Source organism: Bidens hawaiensis, unplaced genomic scaffold, assembly GCF_021521415.1.
Source record: "Bidens hawaiensis isolate Kalapana, Puna unplaced genomic scaffold, B.hawaiensis_p1.1 tig00021170_1, whole genome shotgun sequence".
Classification (NCBI taxonomy): Eukaryota; Viridiplantae; Streptophyta; class Magnoliopsida; order Asterales; family Asteraceae; genus Bidens; species Bidens hawaiensis.
The window spans coordinates 45548-62198 of NW_027493269.1; the positions used below are offsets into that span (position 1 = coordinate 45548).

The following is a 16651-nucleotide window of genomic DNA, read 5'->3' on the forward strand; positions in this document are numbered from 1 at the left end:
ATGAATTATTATGTCGATACTCAAATTAAAGAGAAAAAACAAAAAACATATTACATAATTAGAACAAAAATCTTCCTTACATGAGTGGACCATCACACCGATCTTGTTAGAGTGTCGATGCCACTAGTTTTAGTGAAGAAGTATTAAGATGTTTCATGGAAAGCGTCTAGGGCACACACGTTTTCTTTGATCCTAGACGCTTTAGGTGTGTACGTATTTAGACGTTTAAGAGAAAACATTTAGGTTTTAGACGTTTTCCCTTAGAAGACGTCTGTGTAGACGCTTCCTGTTTAATATGACACATGTCATATGACACATGTCACATAAAGTGGTCAACTGGTGTGACCAGCTATCATAAAGCCTCTAAAGTCCAGACACTTTACCTATGTGTCAAGTTCTGAGTTTCTCAATTTTATAATGCCTTTAGGTTTTAGAGATTTTCCATATTTATTTTGGTAAATGGTTATGAGACCATGGTTATTTTGGTGATTTTCTCTTAATTAAACCTAGGAACAATCACAACAGGCTTCGGTTCCCTAGATATGGATCTAGGTGATAACAGACAAAGTTGTAGGATATAAACCTCCTTGTTGTGAAGTAAAGTCCATGAATACAAGTTTATCTCCACAAAATAGAAAAAAAAACTAGGTGATTCTCTCCTCTCTCATGTACACACACGCGTGCGCGCACACACACACATACATATATATATATATATATATATATATATAATATTTTCAATGAGGCTTGTAGAAGTTTGCTATTTATAGAAAAAAAATGAGGTGTTTAAGAAAAAAATATGAAATGTGATGTGACGACAATATGACAATTTATACGAGTTTGTTGTTATAAATGCTTTTGCATATGTTTTTATTTCTAAATATATATTAGTCCAACCGCATTGCAACAAGTGTCCCATTAATAACCTTTTACTTTTTCTTTGTGTTTTTCTTTCTTTTTTTGTTTTCTGATTTTTCGCTTTTAACTTTTATACTTTTATAATATGATGGTTTTTATATTAAAAATAGAGTTGAGATGTATTACTTTTATCTATGTTTCAATGTAAGATTCGTTTAAGACGGAATTATGCGTGACTTGTACAAGCCATGTAGGAATACATACAAACAAGTCTTTGTAGAATTTTTTTTGTTTTCAATTTCTTTTTTTTTGTTTTATTTAACTAAATAATTTTTAAATGCTTGAATAATTAATTAACTATAATGCTAGATCTTGGTTAAGACGTGTTTCCATGGTTTATCTTTTGCTTAAACGAATATTTAAGGATCCCTTTCGTATCTTTTGTTTAAAACAACATATTTGCGTGATGTTTTTAACTGTCTACGCAAAGTGTACATTTTTATATTTAAAATGAACCTACGACAACTTATTATGATTCTCTTTATACATTATCCTGTCATAAAGCACGAACATATTTACTAGTTTTTATATTTAGAGACGTATTATTGAGAAATTAATTTGGTAGCATTAATCCACACTAAAAACTATTGATAAAAATGTCTAGGTTAAGATTATGGAAAAGGAATGAAAAGAAAACTTTAAGATACCACTTTTAAGAAAGAATTTTTTTTTTTTCAACTTATATATCTTATTAATCTTTACTAAAAAAAATAATTTTTAACTAGCGCAATAGATATACATAATTCGTAAACAACATATATATATATATATATGTATATGTGTATATGTACATTGTATGACATACATATACGTAAATTTGTGAGTTACATATATGTAACTTCGCGTTACAAATTTATTTATAAATTTTTTACAATACTAACCTTATGTTTTTCTCGTAAACCAATATCCCTTAAGCTTACGAACTAACAAATGTTATGTTTAACCTTTCAATTAAAATGTTAGATTCTACCACTCACGTGAAATGATCCTCTTGTCACCATGATCCCTATGAGTGATGAATTTGTATAGTTTCTATGCTATTTTTCTTGGACTAACTTATATGATTCATGGTCTTTCTAAACGCCTTTCACTTCAAGATCAAAATACCCTTTGTTGATGCATCCAATAAAACTTTCTATGGTTAAACCTGCCCTGTGAGCTGTGATCTCATGTAATGTAATTGCCTAAAAGGATTTTTCAAGCTTCAAGAACTCCTTCATCAGTAATAAGCCCACTATGATATTTGGGCTCAGGTGGCAAACTAATACTTCCAGAACCAGAATTCGGCGCCTATACTTAATGATCCATTAAATTCACAGTCTCCAATGAAAACTTGTTTCACACCCACACCCACACCCACACCCACCGACCCACACCCAACTTTTTTTTTGAAACGATCAACAAAATATATATAATAAGCTAGCAAGATGCTAGGAGAGAATATACACCAACACCGACACCGACACAAGCAAGACCACAAGTATCGCACGAAACCAATAAAAACAAACAATTACAAATTAAAACGACACCAACTTTTCCAAGTGAGGTCTCTCATCTTCCCCCCTATTTTTAATCCAAAGATAACCCATAATCTTTATTTCCTCAACTAGATCAGAGATGGTTATCGGCACCCCCTCGTGAACAAGAGCATTCCTTTTTTTCCACAAGCACCAAGTTGCAATAAGACAAATCGCATGAAATACTTTGGCCTTGCATCTTGACAATGACAAAAATTCATGAACCCCCAACAATTCTCGAAAACTAAACAATAAAAAAGGGGGCACCTTACACCATTGGCAAATCGCGCTCCACAAAGACTTTGCTAGGCCACATGATATAAAGATATGCTCCACTGAATCCTCAATATCGCCACAACACGGACACATATTTGAATTGACTGGGATATTTCTTTTTACCAAGGCGTCAAAAAGTTGGTAACCGAGCTTGAGCCGCTCGCCACGCCACAAATCCAACCTTTTTGGGAATCAAGCGGTTCCACTCAAACACAAAAGTAGGGGCATTGTAAGTATTAACAAAGACCAAATCCTTAATGTTTCGAACCGAGAAACCATCCAAGCCGTCTCTCCCCCAAACCACTTTATCGGCCCCTATACGAATCCGAACATCCTTACATAAAAGAAGCAGACCCCGAAACTCTTCTAACTCATCACTACCCATCGGCTCTCTAGACCAATCCCACTTCCCGCAGACCCAACCATCTAGCATGAATAAAGGATCGGCTACGACACACATTTTTGACTTTTCAATATAAAATAACTTAAGAAACCTCACACATAGTGGAGCAGGACCTAACCATAAATCTAACCAGAACCAAGTTCTTGTACCATCATTAACCACATTCTGGAAGCCATTACACAAGTCAACCCCCACCTGTAATAAGCTTGAATCAATCTTTGCAATCTGATTCCAAGGGCATGGACTAGACATTTTGAATGGGATGGCAGACCATGATCTTGATGAGTGATGGATAGCCCACACCACCTTCCACCACAAACTACCCATCTCATTTTTAAACCGCCACCACCATTTAGCGAGTAGCAAAATATTCACATACAGCAACCGACCAAATCCAATCCCACCAAACTCGGTCGGTGCCACCACTTTATCCCATGCCACCCAATTAATCTTAGCTTTTTCTTCCGAGCCTCCCCAAAAAAACATTCGTCTCAATTTTTCAAGTTTCACCAACACCCCTTCAGGGGCCTTAAACAAAGAAAAGTAATACGTTGGAAGAGAATTGGGAACTGACTTAATTACCGTGATTCGAGCACCAAATGAGAGTTGTTTCGCCTTCCATACCGATAACCGCTTCCGAAAAACATCAACTGGCCTAATATCTTTTTGTCATTTTATATTTTCATATTTTCCTAGACATTCTCTAATGTTATTTGAATAATTTGAAAATAATAAATAATTAGATATGTCAAATGCTGTGAGAAAAAAATTGATTAATTAAAATATCCTAGATAACGAACATGCAACATGTCAAAAATGAGTACGTTTTTCCCTGATCATGCAACAACTTGAGAATGTCTTTTGGGCCACGAACCATAGTTACGAGTATATCAGAAATTCAATATCTAGCTTGAGTTGTCTTAACTAGGTCCACCATATATTGGTTGAGCCAGATATATCGTACTTTTTTAGTTTTTCGTATTCGATTTTATATTCCTGTATCTATACGACTATTAGTGATATACGTGTTTGAATAACTTACGCATGACAAAATTTTGTTTAATCGCATTGCAGCCGACATACATGCTTGAACCAAATTTAGATCAATATTAGCGAACCAAGATTGTGTTGTTTTCCCTAATAATATCATTTGCATCCATCAGAATCAATAACGTTGTAGTTGTTTTTATAACAATTAAGAAAAATATAACAGAGATGAACCTTTATTGGTTTCCTAGTTAATTTGCTAAGTGATGCCAGATTTATTGGCCGATCTAAACATACAAGAGATATGGTTGTACCCAGTGCACCAGGCTTCCGCTTTTGTGCAGGGTCTGAGGAGGGGCTGGGTCACTTCGTGATCTGATGTATGCAAACAAATTCAAACGTTATAGTTTTATTTGTCCAAAAGTTTCATTTTTCATTTTGGGTTGAAAGAGCTTAGAGAAATAAACCTTAGGGATCAAAATAGCAATTTAGTAATAAAATCATATAAACTAGCCGTGTTTTATAGCCCAAACAACATAGTCACATATAAACTTTAGGCTATCAAACGATGTTAAACCGTATTGCCATTATAAACTTGACATATAAACTTTTTCAGTATAATCGGTTTTGTCATTTAAAAGAGGGTGGTAGCGCAGCTTGTTGTCCGCTTACATGCATCTCCTTTGTAATTGGATCATTTTGTTCAGTATTAGATAACGTTTGGTATGCATGAATGGAGGACGGAATGGAATGACCCATTGTGAGGGAATGGAAAATAGTGTGTTTGGTTGACCAAATGAATGGAATGACCCATTACCTAGTCTATTTCATTCCCTCTAAAATACCTCAATTTCATTCCACCCATACCCCCATGTTTTTTTTTCATTCCATTCTCTCCTTCACCGTACATCACCTCCGCCACCCAACATCAACACCCACCACCACCACCAACCACCGTCGCTGCCACCAGCCACCACCATCGACGTCCACCGCCGCCACCACCACCTCCACCAACCATCGCCATCGGTGCCAGCCACCCAGCACTGCCAGCCGCTCGCCGCATATATCTCAATGCATCCCACCACCGCCTCCACTGCCACCAATCACCACCATCGGCGTCCACCGCCGCCACCACCCACCTCCACAAACCATCGCCATCAGTGCCAGCCACCCACCACCTCCAGCCGCCCGCCGCATCCATCAATCATCGCCCCACCATCACACACGCCGCCCACTGTCACCGCTGCCCACCACCACCTCCACTGTTACCGCCACCACCATCTCCACCGTTAACGCCACCGCTCCCACCACCACCAATCACTACCATTTCAATTTTATTTTTTTATTTTTTTTCTTACCTACCACCAATACAAAGTAATAATTAATTTCATTCACATGTGATAACCAAACATTTCATTGGAATGGTAATAACCCATTCCATTCCTATGTCCATTTCATTATCACGTCCATTCCATTCCGTCGTCTATTCCATTACCCCATACCAAACAGACTCGTGATATGACTTGATTTTGATGTTTTTTTTAAAAATATATATAATTGAACAATGATTAAAAAAGTAAAATGAGTTAGTATTTGATTCGATCTATATAGTTTATCTCCAATGCTACTTGCAACATATACACTCTCCAAATTTATTCTTTCCACAGCAACCCTTCCTGCAACGACTCGAACCTGGTGCTGGACCGCTTCGTCTTCTTGATCATGATGATCTACCAGTTCCACCTTCGCTTCCACACCCGCCGGCTACTTCTCCGTGTTTAGGGGAATAGCAATAGGTGGCTGCACATAAAAAATTAGAAAACAAATCCCTATGAAGGAAGTAATTAAAGAGACATGGGACGTGATTAAATAAATAAATTACTCTCCATTGAAGTTAACATAAGTTACTTAAAAGTGTCAATTTTGTGAGATGTCACATGTATTTGTAAGAAAAGTGGAAAACAAACCTAACTGGCCGGTACGGTTATACAGGCTTTCGGGCGTCTACGACCCATATATATGGTCTGAAAAGTTTAGCTTATTACGATCGAGGAGAATAATGAGAGCCCACAATTCGTCCTTGTTTTACGATTTTGGCCATTTAGACAACTATTGAATGAAGGATAGTATGTGTCTATTTATAGCGTTAATATGGTTATATGGACTATGTCACGTACTCACGCGGTTGTTTGAAACTTGACTATATTTTTGTCGTCTAATGAAAAAAAGGAACGAAAAGATAACGGGAGTACTTAGCTGGCCATGCAAACATCTATGTTCTCGCTCATTTTGTGGCTTTTCAATTTGCACTTTTGGCTTCACTAACAAGTTGTTTGATCCGTTTATAAATGTATTCATAATTTTAAGAAGTCGTAAGCAACTTACCGTGTCTATTTATAAATAAAAAATAAAAAAACAATCTATTATTTATTTATAGTGGATGGTATTAAACGATCTATAATGATCTATGTTATTTCTTATAGGCATGTCCCTCTAATTTTATTTACTTATAGGCCACAAAGGGTGTAGAGAAAGATGAAAACAACGGGGGACGGGATTGGCGTTACGGACAAGGACATCACCAGCCAATTCTCATCGGTATCGAGTTAATTTTGTTACAAATGGTGAAGTTTTTTCGTTCAATTTGAACACAAATGTGACTGTTGAAATCATTAAACTTTATACATACTTTTGTATATAAAAGTAAAACATTCAAATGGTCATATGACTGCTAACACATAAAAAAGTTATCATGATTTTCATTTAATTTGTCTACCGTATATATGCCAATTAGTTCCGCATATATTTTCTCACACCAAATTTTACGACGTTTTCTCCTTCGCTTCACATATATGTTTTTGACCCTGTTTCATCCACAACCATCCTACCACGAGCAATTTACAACCTAGAAATTCTAAAGTCACTCCCAAAATGAAGAATAGTTCCAAGAAGAATCCGCCTAAGAAATGCCTTTCCCCAAAACAAGACAAACCGGGATTTCTCTAAATTGAAGAACAAAAAATGGACCGAAGAAGTGGCATTAGCCAAGGCTTGGATCAACACATTATTAGACTGCGTTAAGTTTAACCAAGATAGGTTTCATGGTGTTAATTTGTAATGTTGACATTGTTTTCTCGATTGATCGGGACAACTCAATCGTTTCCACCATCTACTTTTTGTGTTAATCACTTAATTGTATGGTTTGACTCTTTGTTATAGGTAGTTTTGATAGATACGGTGTGTCCATGTTACAGACTTGGTTGCTTATTGTAGGTTCTTAAACTAGGGTGGTCGAACTTTGTTGGTCGTTCAAAAAACACAAAAAATAAAATTAACTTTTATTTTATATTAGCGCCATAAAACATAGATAATTTATTTTAAATTTTCCTTAATTTATGTGTTATCATGGCTACATTTGTATTTTAGTTTACATGTACAATTTATTTATATTTCTATTCAACTTTATTACTTATAACAAAAAAAATATCATAAATGAAAATAATCTAAAACTCCAGGAGTCAGGAGTCGGAAACTGTTCTCCTTCAACTTTATCATCTTGATGACTCATTTAATTGCTTATATAAGCCAAGAGATTTATCAATCTAGCCAGTAGACTCTCTGCTTCATTTGTCCTCATGGCTCATATCTCTTCAAAGGAGCAAGACAATTATGATATACTCAGCCCTTACATTGGCATCCATATCACCTATGCTTCAAGGAAGAAGCTAAGTTCGTACCTCCCTTCCTCTCTCATGATGGACTACATCGTTCATCAAATCAATACTTGCTTAGCCGATAACTATTACTTTACGAGGGTTGTTCCAGACTGCCACCCTTACATTATCCGCCTCTATTATGGTATCATCTTCTGGATTCAATGCCTTCGCACAGCCCATAGTGTCGCGCACTCGACTTCAAAGACCATGGCTTTTTAATGAGGTTTTTACATGTTTTCCCTACTGAAAGCTTGCCAATAGCTGGCCCTCTTATCCCACTTTTCAAGACATTGTGCTCCTCACAACCCGAGATCTCTATTTATGGGATGGTTTATCCATCCCTCCCTATCGTGGCGGGCCCTGCACGCCGTGATGCGTTCATTCGGGATGACAGTTCTGCTCTTGTCATCCCGAATGTTCCTGGAATCTTTGCCTTACTTGAGGACTTAAATTCCATCATCAACGCCGCTGAACCACATTACCCAAAGTTAGGCCGCCACACTCCTGTAACTAGCGATGCCACCCGGGCTGTTGTTTTCGGACACCACTCGTTCCCTGTTGCTGCTGACCGCACTCCCCTCCAATCGTGGTCCCTTATTTCTTCTGGCTTGCAATATCCTTGTGAAGCCGATTCAAATCTCAATGAGGCCTTTGCTGAAAGGTACTCATATTTTGATTTCCCGGACACCATGGCCACGGATAATCTAGAAGACGTTAAGGATTTTCTTTCCCTATCTAAGTCTTTGTCTTGGTTTTTTAATATCAAGACCGTGGCAACAGCTGCTGCTTCATATTTCAAAGATTCAGGAACTCTAGCTGATTGCCATCCAACTGGAGTAGTGGCAAATCAGATTCGTGTGTGTTACACTACACCTAAAACACTCCCTATAACCCCTACTTGCATGGCTAGCTACGATTATGATTTGTTTCCGTTTTCTTTTAGGCTATGCACTACTGCCCCCAACCTACCCCCTCTATCCGAGGCAATGGCCGCTATGGCTCAAACGAATATAACAATGTTCGCTGGACATCCAATCTTTCTAATATTGGACGGACCACCCTTGTTGGCGAGTTTTGGGACATTTGCCCTGAGGAGTTCTCTTATATTGATATATCATCTTATCTCGCTGTTAATGGTATTGTGAAGAAGATGATGAGGAGCAGGATTTAACTAATCTAGTCATTCGTTGTTCGGTCTATTGTTATAGGAGCTGATTTTGTGTTTGTTACTTTGCTATATTTAAGATTTAAGAAGCCTAAGTTATAATCCTAAATCTATGTTACAAGTCTTATTTTACACTCTTACGTTACTTCTGTTTGTTTTTTTTTTTTTCATTTTAGCGACTTTAGATCATATAAAGTATAAAAGTTAGGTTGCCATAACAACATAACAAACTAGATGAAACTTTATTGGTTGCATACATAATTATATACGCTTTAGGAATTACGAAATAAACTAAACGATATAAAATTTTATTTCCCAATCTAAACAACAATTTTAGATTGGACAATGATCAAGAAAGTACAAAGAGTGGTTATTTAATCCCGTATAGCGTATTAGCAATGTTACTTGCAACATGCGGCACATTCTCCAAATTTATTTGTTCTACAGCAACCTTTCCTGCATCTGCACGAACCTGGAGCTGGACCGCTTGGTCTTCCCCCACCGGTTCCACCTCCACTTCCACACCCGGGTATTGGTCCTTGTTGCGGGGAATCACAATTAGTAGCTGCACATATAAAATTTAAACTTAATAACTTTTCACTAAAGTGAAAAAAAAAAGTTAATTAAAAGTGTCATTTTGTGATATATCAGATGTAAGAGAAAACAAACCTAATTCGCGGGCGATATATGGGCTTCGGGCCTCTACGACCGATATGGTTTGAAAAGTCGAGCAGATTACGATGAGAATAATGAGAGCACAGGCAAGTCGTCCTCCTTTTAGGAATGAGGCCATTTTGGAAACTAAAGAATGAAGGATAGTATGTGTCTCTGTTCAATGGAGTATCTATTTATAGCCTTAATATAGACTATATTAGGCGTTCTAAAATTGACTAAATTTTTTGTCTAGTCTAACGGAAAAAGGAGAAATGATACAGGGAGTGGTTAGCCATGTAAACATCTATGTTCTCACTCATTTGGGGGCTTTTCTGTTTGCTTTTTTGACTTCACTTACAAGTTGTTTAGTCTCGAAGTAATATCATATTCTAGCGTTTCTTCCACTCTTTCTTATATGCATGTGAAGAAACACGGATCCGCTCCCCAGGCATGGGTCCTGGATCCAATGAGTCCACAAGGTACTATACGATAACTACTACTACGATATGAGTAAGATCTCCCGAAGTCCAGTGACCGGAACCTGCAAAACAGACACCGTGAGTCTCGTTACAGGAATGACAAGAGGGGGGGTTTTCCTGTAACCACCCTCCGGCGTGAGAATCAGTAACGTTCGTAGTGGAGAAAGTACTGAAGTAAAATAGACTAAGTGCAGTCAGAATGCAAGTGAATGAATGAATACCTCATACCGTTTGACAAGGTATTTATAGCCGAAGGATGAAGGAATATGATTGGGGCAGCTTTCCTCTTCTAGAAGATCTTTGATAACTACCTGGACACGTGTCCTCTTGTGATAGGTTGAGCTATACGTCCCATGTGTATGGGTATAACAACATGGACACGTGTCTTCCAATGATAGGACGAATCATACCCTGTCCATGTGCACGGTTATAACAACCTTGCCAGGTGTCCTTTGTTCATTGGTTAATATGTCACGTATTCCTCAAGTAAAGGCCATGATCCCTCTTCTAGAGAGTACTTGAGTGGTGACAGCTGTCCGTTGGCATTGTCATCTGGGTGTTTTAGGCAGACAGATGCCCTTTCCTACGGATGACTTTTGAGGATGCGAGGATGCTTCCGCGTATATTATGAGAACGTTCTTCCTCATCTATGATATGCGGGTGATCCATGTGTCCCACGGGTAGCTCGTAAGAGGACTCTCTATGACCCGCGGGTGGTACTTAAGGGTATTTGGGTCTTTTAAGTACCCTACCTCTACAAGTCCCCCCAGTCCAGTGTTTCTTCCATGTGAAGTCTCTATGCGGGTGAAATTCTGGACTTAATGTGTTTTGGGGATTTTTTGTTGTTCGGAAGTTATGTAGAAAATATCTTCTAATGGTGTGGATAATCATGAAAAAGTACAAGTTGGCCACTCGCAGGCGCGTGGAATAGATGATGGAACGTTTTGACGGCTGTCACTGTACCCAACTGTGCAGCTGTTTCTCTTTTTCGAATTTCCCGCGTGACGTGGCGGTTACTAGTAGGATGAAGTTTCTCTCTCTCCACTGTTCACATCCCATCGCATTAATTGCAATGGGTATAAATAGTGAAAGGTTACTTCTTTTCGAAGTTTCATCACACTTTTTCTTCTGATTATCTTTCGAAATCTCTCTGATAAAATATCAGATCTTTCTTATATGTCCTCCTTAAATCATCCTAAAATGTCGAATGTTTAGACTAAAGTTGATGAAATAGAGATTGCATGGGATTACTCAGAGTATGAGAAGATATTGGAGACGTATGGTATTCCACCTGAGTGGGAACCAGAGTTTCCTGCTGTCGGTTCCATAGCCAGTTTCCCGCCGCTTGGGAAAATGGCTTTGTATGCTGACTACTTCGTTCATGGGAATTTCCGTTTGCCCATAACGAAATTTTTTGAAAGGTTTTTAACTGCTTACGGAATCCACCTTTCTCAACTACACCCACGTGCTATGATGCGAATTCGTCATTACGAATTTGTATGCATAGCACATGACATGAAGCCACATATTGATCGATTTCCGGTTTTTTACCGTCTTGCCATGCGCAATGGTTGGTATATGTGTCAGGGGTTTTCTGATCGAAGCATAGGATATGAAGTTGAAAAGGTATCCAAAGACTGGCGTAACAAGTTTTTTTGGATATCTGAGGACGTGGTGCCTATGGCCATGGTTCGGCGTCCGGTAAATTCTGTTCTTCCGGAGGTCGTCACAGCCGCTCATAAGGGTCGCGAATGGTACCGTGTGCTTACGATGGAACCAACACCCATGCGGGCTTTGCCGGAAGAAGCCTCAGTGTGGGCAGGCATGAGCCGTTTGTGGCCAACTGAATTTATGGAACCCATATTTGTAGATTTACATGAACGTAAGTTTACTCTTTACTGTCTCTTTTGTTTTTTGTGAGTGTTTTCATGACTGAGTTCCTATTCCTTTTCCAGGTCGGAGTTCCATGATTAACGCTATTTTTGAGGACAGAGGATATGTCCGAAAAAGTATCCGCGAGGCGGGGGATCAGCCTATTCTCGAAAAGACTAAGACTCAGTTTCTTTTTCCCAAGAGAACTAGAGCTGATCCTGTCACTTCTGATGCCACCTTTGAAACAGGTGCGTATGTTCTAAACCCTCCTCCTCTTACTGCTGTTACTTCCGAAGGAATGACCGTCCTTCTATCATCAAGTGATGATGATGGTGATACTTCTGATTTTTCTGCCTCTGGAGAGGAAGAAGACTCAGATGAGGGTGCTTCTGAATTATCCTCTGTTTCATCTTTATTAGCAGAATTGGAGAAAAAGAGAGCTTTTGCAGCTTCTCAGACGAGCGATACGAACGTGAAGGCTGCGGATACTGAGGCGGGGCCATCGAAGAAGAAACGAAAGGTGCACCGTCCTAAGAAACCACAATATAGCCTTTCTGATCGTATTGACACTGTTGAAGGTATGTGTTAACCTTTAAATATTGTATTCGTTCTAAGTATAGCTTTGATATGTAGATCCACTGTTATTTAGTGACGACACATCGGAAAAGCTACCAACACCTACTCCTCACACTGAGAAGCCACCATCTCCTCTTCCGAGGGAAGATGTTGAGGATAAGCAGGATGCTCCGCTGAGTGATCATAACGCAGAGGGTCAATCAACCCTTCTTCCGACTGATACCTTTATGGAAGCTAGGGTGCCGACTCCGCCGAATGACACTGTAACAGGGGATGCCAACGTCCAGTCTGAAACTGATGATCGTTTTGCATATCTTTTTCAGGCTGGGGGTGGTATTAGTGGTCCGCAGGAAAACAATCCTGCTGTCAATGAGGAAGGTTTTCGGACTGAGGAATCTCCTCCTCGTCCTTCTCCACAACAACCTTTTTCTACCCCAACTCGCCTCAGACCTTTGGGTTCTCTTTATTACGGGGATACGGGTCTGGGTGACACACATGAGTTGTTTGTCCCTTCATGGGGTATTACGAATGGGTCCCGGTTTTCTCGCCCCGGGACTTGCATGGATTTTGTTGAGCATTGTACACCACCTACTGAGATGGCGTACCAACGTGACCTTTCCCGCCATGATCTTCACACAAATGTGGCCTACCACTTAGCTAATGCCTTGGCCGGTAGCCAAGAGGTCTTAAGTGAGTGGCGTACCTTAGGCGGGAAAGTGGCAGAGGCTTGGCGGGCCACTGAAGTTGCCAAAAAGGAAGCTGAGGAGCATCGTATTGCTGCTCAAACTTCCAAGTGGAAGCAAGTTGATGCCGAAAATGCTCTCAAAAGTGAGCAAGATCGAAATGCTAGTGCGTCACGTCAATGGAAAGAAGCTTGCGAGAAGTAAAATGCCATCCGTGAAGCTGACCGAGCCAAAGCTCAAAAGAATAAAGATGATTTAACCCATGCTCAATAAGCCAATTCCTTGTTGGAAAATCAAGTGGCTCTTCAGGGTGCGCGGATTCATGATCTTGAAGCGGAACTGAAGCTGCAGGAGGAGGGGGCCAAACTTAAGGATCAAAGTGCCACTGAAATTCAAGCCGCCTATGACTCTTTCCTGCAAGCTAATGAGGAAGTTATCCTAGAATCCAAGGAATTCCAGGCGCAAGCGGAGCAGGACAGCCAGTGGTTCCTTACTCAAGGGGTCGATGCTGTAAGTTAATCTTTTATCATTTGTTTTCATGATATTGGGAACTTATGTTTTTGTATCAACAGGTCGTCCGCCATATCAAAGGAAGTAAGGATCTGAATGATAGCTTTGCCAACGTGATGACTGCTTCTTCCTCTCTTGGGCGTGTTATGGGGTTCCATGAAGGGGTGAGTTACACTCGAAGCAACCGCACATTTAAAGATCATCCGCTTCATGGAGTTGATGTTAAGCAAGCCCGATTGACGCGGGTTAAGGAGCATGACGATCTGGTGTTCTCGCTTCAGGAAATGCTTCCGAAGTTTGCATCCACAGATAATGGCCTTCAACTCTTGAAAATTTATCTAGGTGAGGAATCTGAGGATGAGTCTTCAGAAGATACCTCGTCAAAGGTTCCGGAAGGCGAAACTTCCACAAACCCTTAGAATAGATTTGTAGGTTTTTGCAACTTGTAATTTTTTCTCTCCTTTTGTAATTATTTTTTGGATAATTAATGAGAAAAAATCTTGTCTTTTGTGGATATCCTTTGTTCAAAGAAAATATCTTTTTAAAATATATCTTTGAAATCTCCAACTGTTTTGAAATTTTTGAAAATTTCGGATAACTATGCTGACGTGGTGGAGAGAGGTTTATTTTAGGACGATTGACAAGACGTGTGTGACGTCCTTGACAGCCTGTTTCCATTACTTTGAATCTCCCGCCTGACGTGACAGCCATCTAGTGGTCCGCGGTTTCTCTCTCCTCTGCCAATTTATAGGTCGCATTAATTGCGATGGGTATAAATATAACCCTTGGGTTTTCCATTTAATCTTTATCACTTTCAAGTTTCTCTCGAGCATACAAGACTTTTCATCATTCTCTGAATTTTCTTCCCCTTTCTGTGATTTCTTAACTTTCTCGAAACCAGAATGGCTAAAGAGAAGAAGAATACCTTCACCATTAACGACGTTGCCGTCTGCCTTAGAGAAGAATATTATAACGACGTTGTTAACGTATACGGGTTAACGACGGAGTGGGAACCGGAACGTCCTGCTAGTGGTTCTGTTGCCACTAGCCCTCCCCCGAATAAGATTGCTGTCTATGTGGACCACTTTACCACAGGGAACTTCCGGATTCCGATTACCAATTTTGTCGGATCGGTCTTAAAAACTTATGGGATTCACTTGTCGCAGGTCCATCCCTTTGAGATGTTGAGGATTCGACATTTCGAATTTTGTTGCCAAACTCATAACCTAGAACCAACCGTCGGTATGTTTGCTGTTTTTTATAAAATGATCCTTCGTGATGGTTGGTACAGTTTCGCCACCATCGAGAAGAGGATTATAGGCACGGAGTGGTTCCGTAACCTTCATAACTGGAAGCCCAAGTTTTTCTGGATTCATGAGGATGTCATCCCTTTCAAGATGACACAGCGTAAGGCGGAAGATCCCATGCCAGTAGTTTCGGCCGCCGCTCATGAGGATCAGGCGTGGTACAAAACGCTGATCTCCACGCCAACTCCTCTACGCCCAATCCATGAAGGGGCGATGGTGTATGCAAAAATGAGCCGCCTATGGCCATTTCCAAGTCTGGAACCGTTCTACGAGAAGACCGAAATGAGTAAGTTTGTTGTTACCTCTGTTTCGTCGTTAAGTATTTTCTGACTTTTGTTTTCTTGTTTTGTGTAGGTGATGGTTCCGCCTTTAGCACTTTACTGGATCGTGAGGGGGGAATGATGGTGCGCCGCCTGATTGATAAAAGGGATGCATCCTTTCTTGAACGCACCCGATCTAATTTTGTTTTTCCCACAGCTTTCCGCCCGGAACCCAAAGTTTCCAAGGCGATGTATGCCAAAGGTGAGGCATATATTAAGGATTGCATCCAGAAAGGTGAGGGCATTTTGAAACCCAAACCTGTGACTGCTGTTACTTCCAGCGGGGTGATTGTGCTCTTCTCGTCCAGTGAAGAGTCATCACTTTGTATGGAAGCTTGTTCGATTGATGTTAACAAAGCTATGGAATCACCTGCAGGTCTCCTTCGCCAAAGGGCTGCGTCTAGTCAATCTGTGGACCAAGATGATGCTGCCACTGTAGCGGAGGGCAAAAGACCTGTTTCTGAGGACGGCCCTGATGAGGGTGATCGTCAAGCTGTTGATGCAGGTGCTTCCAAAGTGGCTGGGAAGCGTAAAGTTAATCCGGTCAAGGTTGTCTCGAAGAAGAAGAAATCCCAAAAGACAACTCCTGCCGCTTTGGAGGCTCTCTTGGATCAACTCGATGCTGACGATCCTTCGTTAGGTATGCCAAATCTTTTTGCTTGTTAGATGCTAAGGATTAGAATGTTTTCTAACTTATGTGTTTGATATTTGTCAGTGAACCTGGATAACTTATCAGAGCATGTTTCTGGTTTGAAGGACTCTCCTGTTCGTCCACCGCCACCGCCTCCTAACACTGTTGAGGATCCGGTTATTGTGGCGGACGACTCTCCGTTGAAGAAGAACGAGGTCGATACCACTGTTCAAGCTAGGGTGTCATACACATCAGTTCAGGGATCAAGGGGGTGTGAGCACATTTCCATATGCTTCCCCAAGTTCTCCACCTCCTGGTTGGGAAGACCCTACACCACACCAACCCAATTGGTCCTTACGCCGGGATTCGACATTCCGTGACGTGGACACATGTATTGAATTTTTGGGGGAATGTCTTCCGCACGGGGAAAAAGAGAGGCGTCGCCGTAGTGTTCGCCAGGAGTTGTTAAACTGCCATTCTTATTATTTGGCGAACTCTCTTTCCACTTCCCTTGAAATAACCAGGGATTGGTTGATGATGAATGAGGAATGGGATGACCTAGCGACCTCTGCTTCTGATGCCAAAGAAGAAGCTCTTAAAGCTATCAATGAAGCTAGGGAAACCGGCCGAGCCCTGG

At 40.3% G+C, this 16651-nt stretch overlaps 1 protein-coding gene across 1 annotated transcript; it reads left to right on the plus strand.

Annotated features, from left to right (window-relative positions):
• Positions 1-7662: 7662 nt before the first annotated feature.
• Positions 7663-9363, plus strand: LOC143562785 (IAA-leucine resistant 2). Its single transcript, XM_077050494.1, is given in 3 exon segments — positions 7663-8001; positions 8004-8849; positions 8852-9363. Coding segments are annotated over 3 exon segments (1248 nt in total). The 5' UTR covers positions 7663-7736; the 3' UTR covers positions 8989-9363.
• The last annotated feature ends 7288 nt before the right edge of the window (positions 9364-16651 follow it).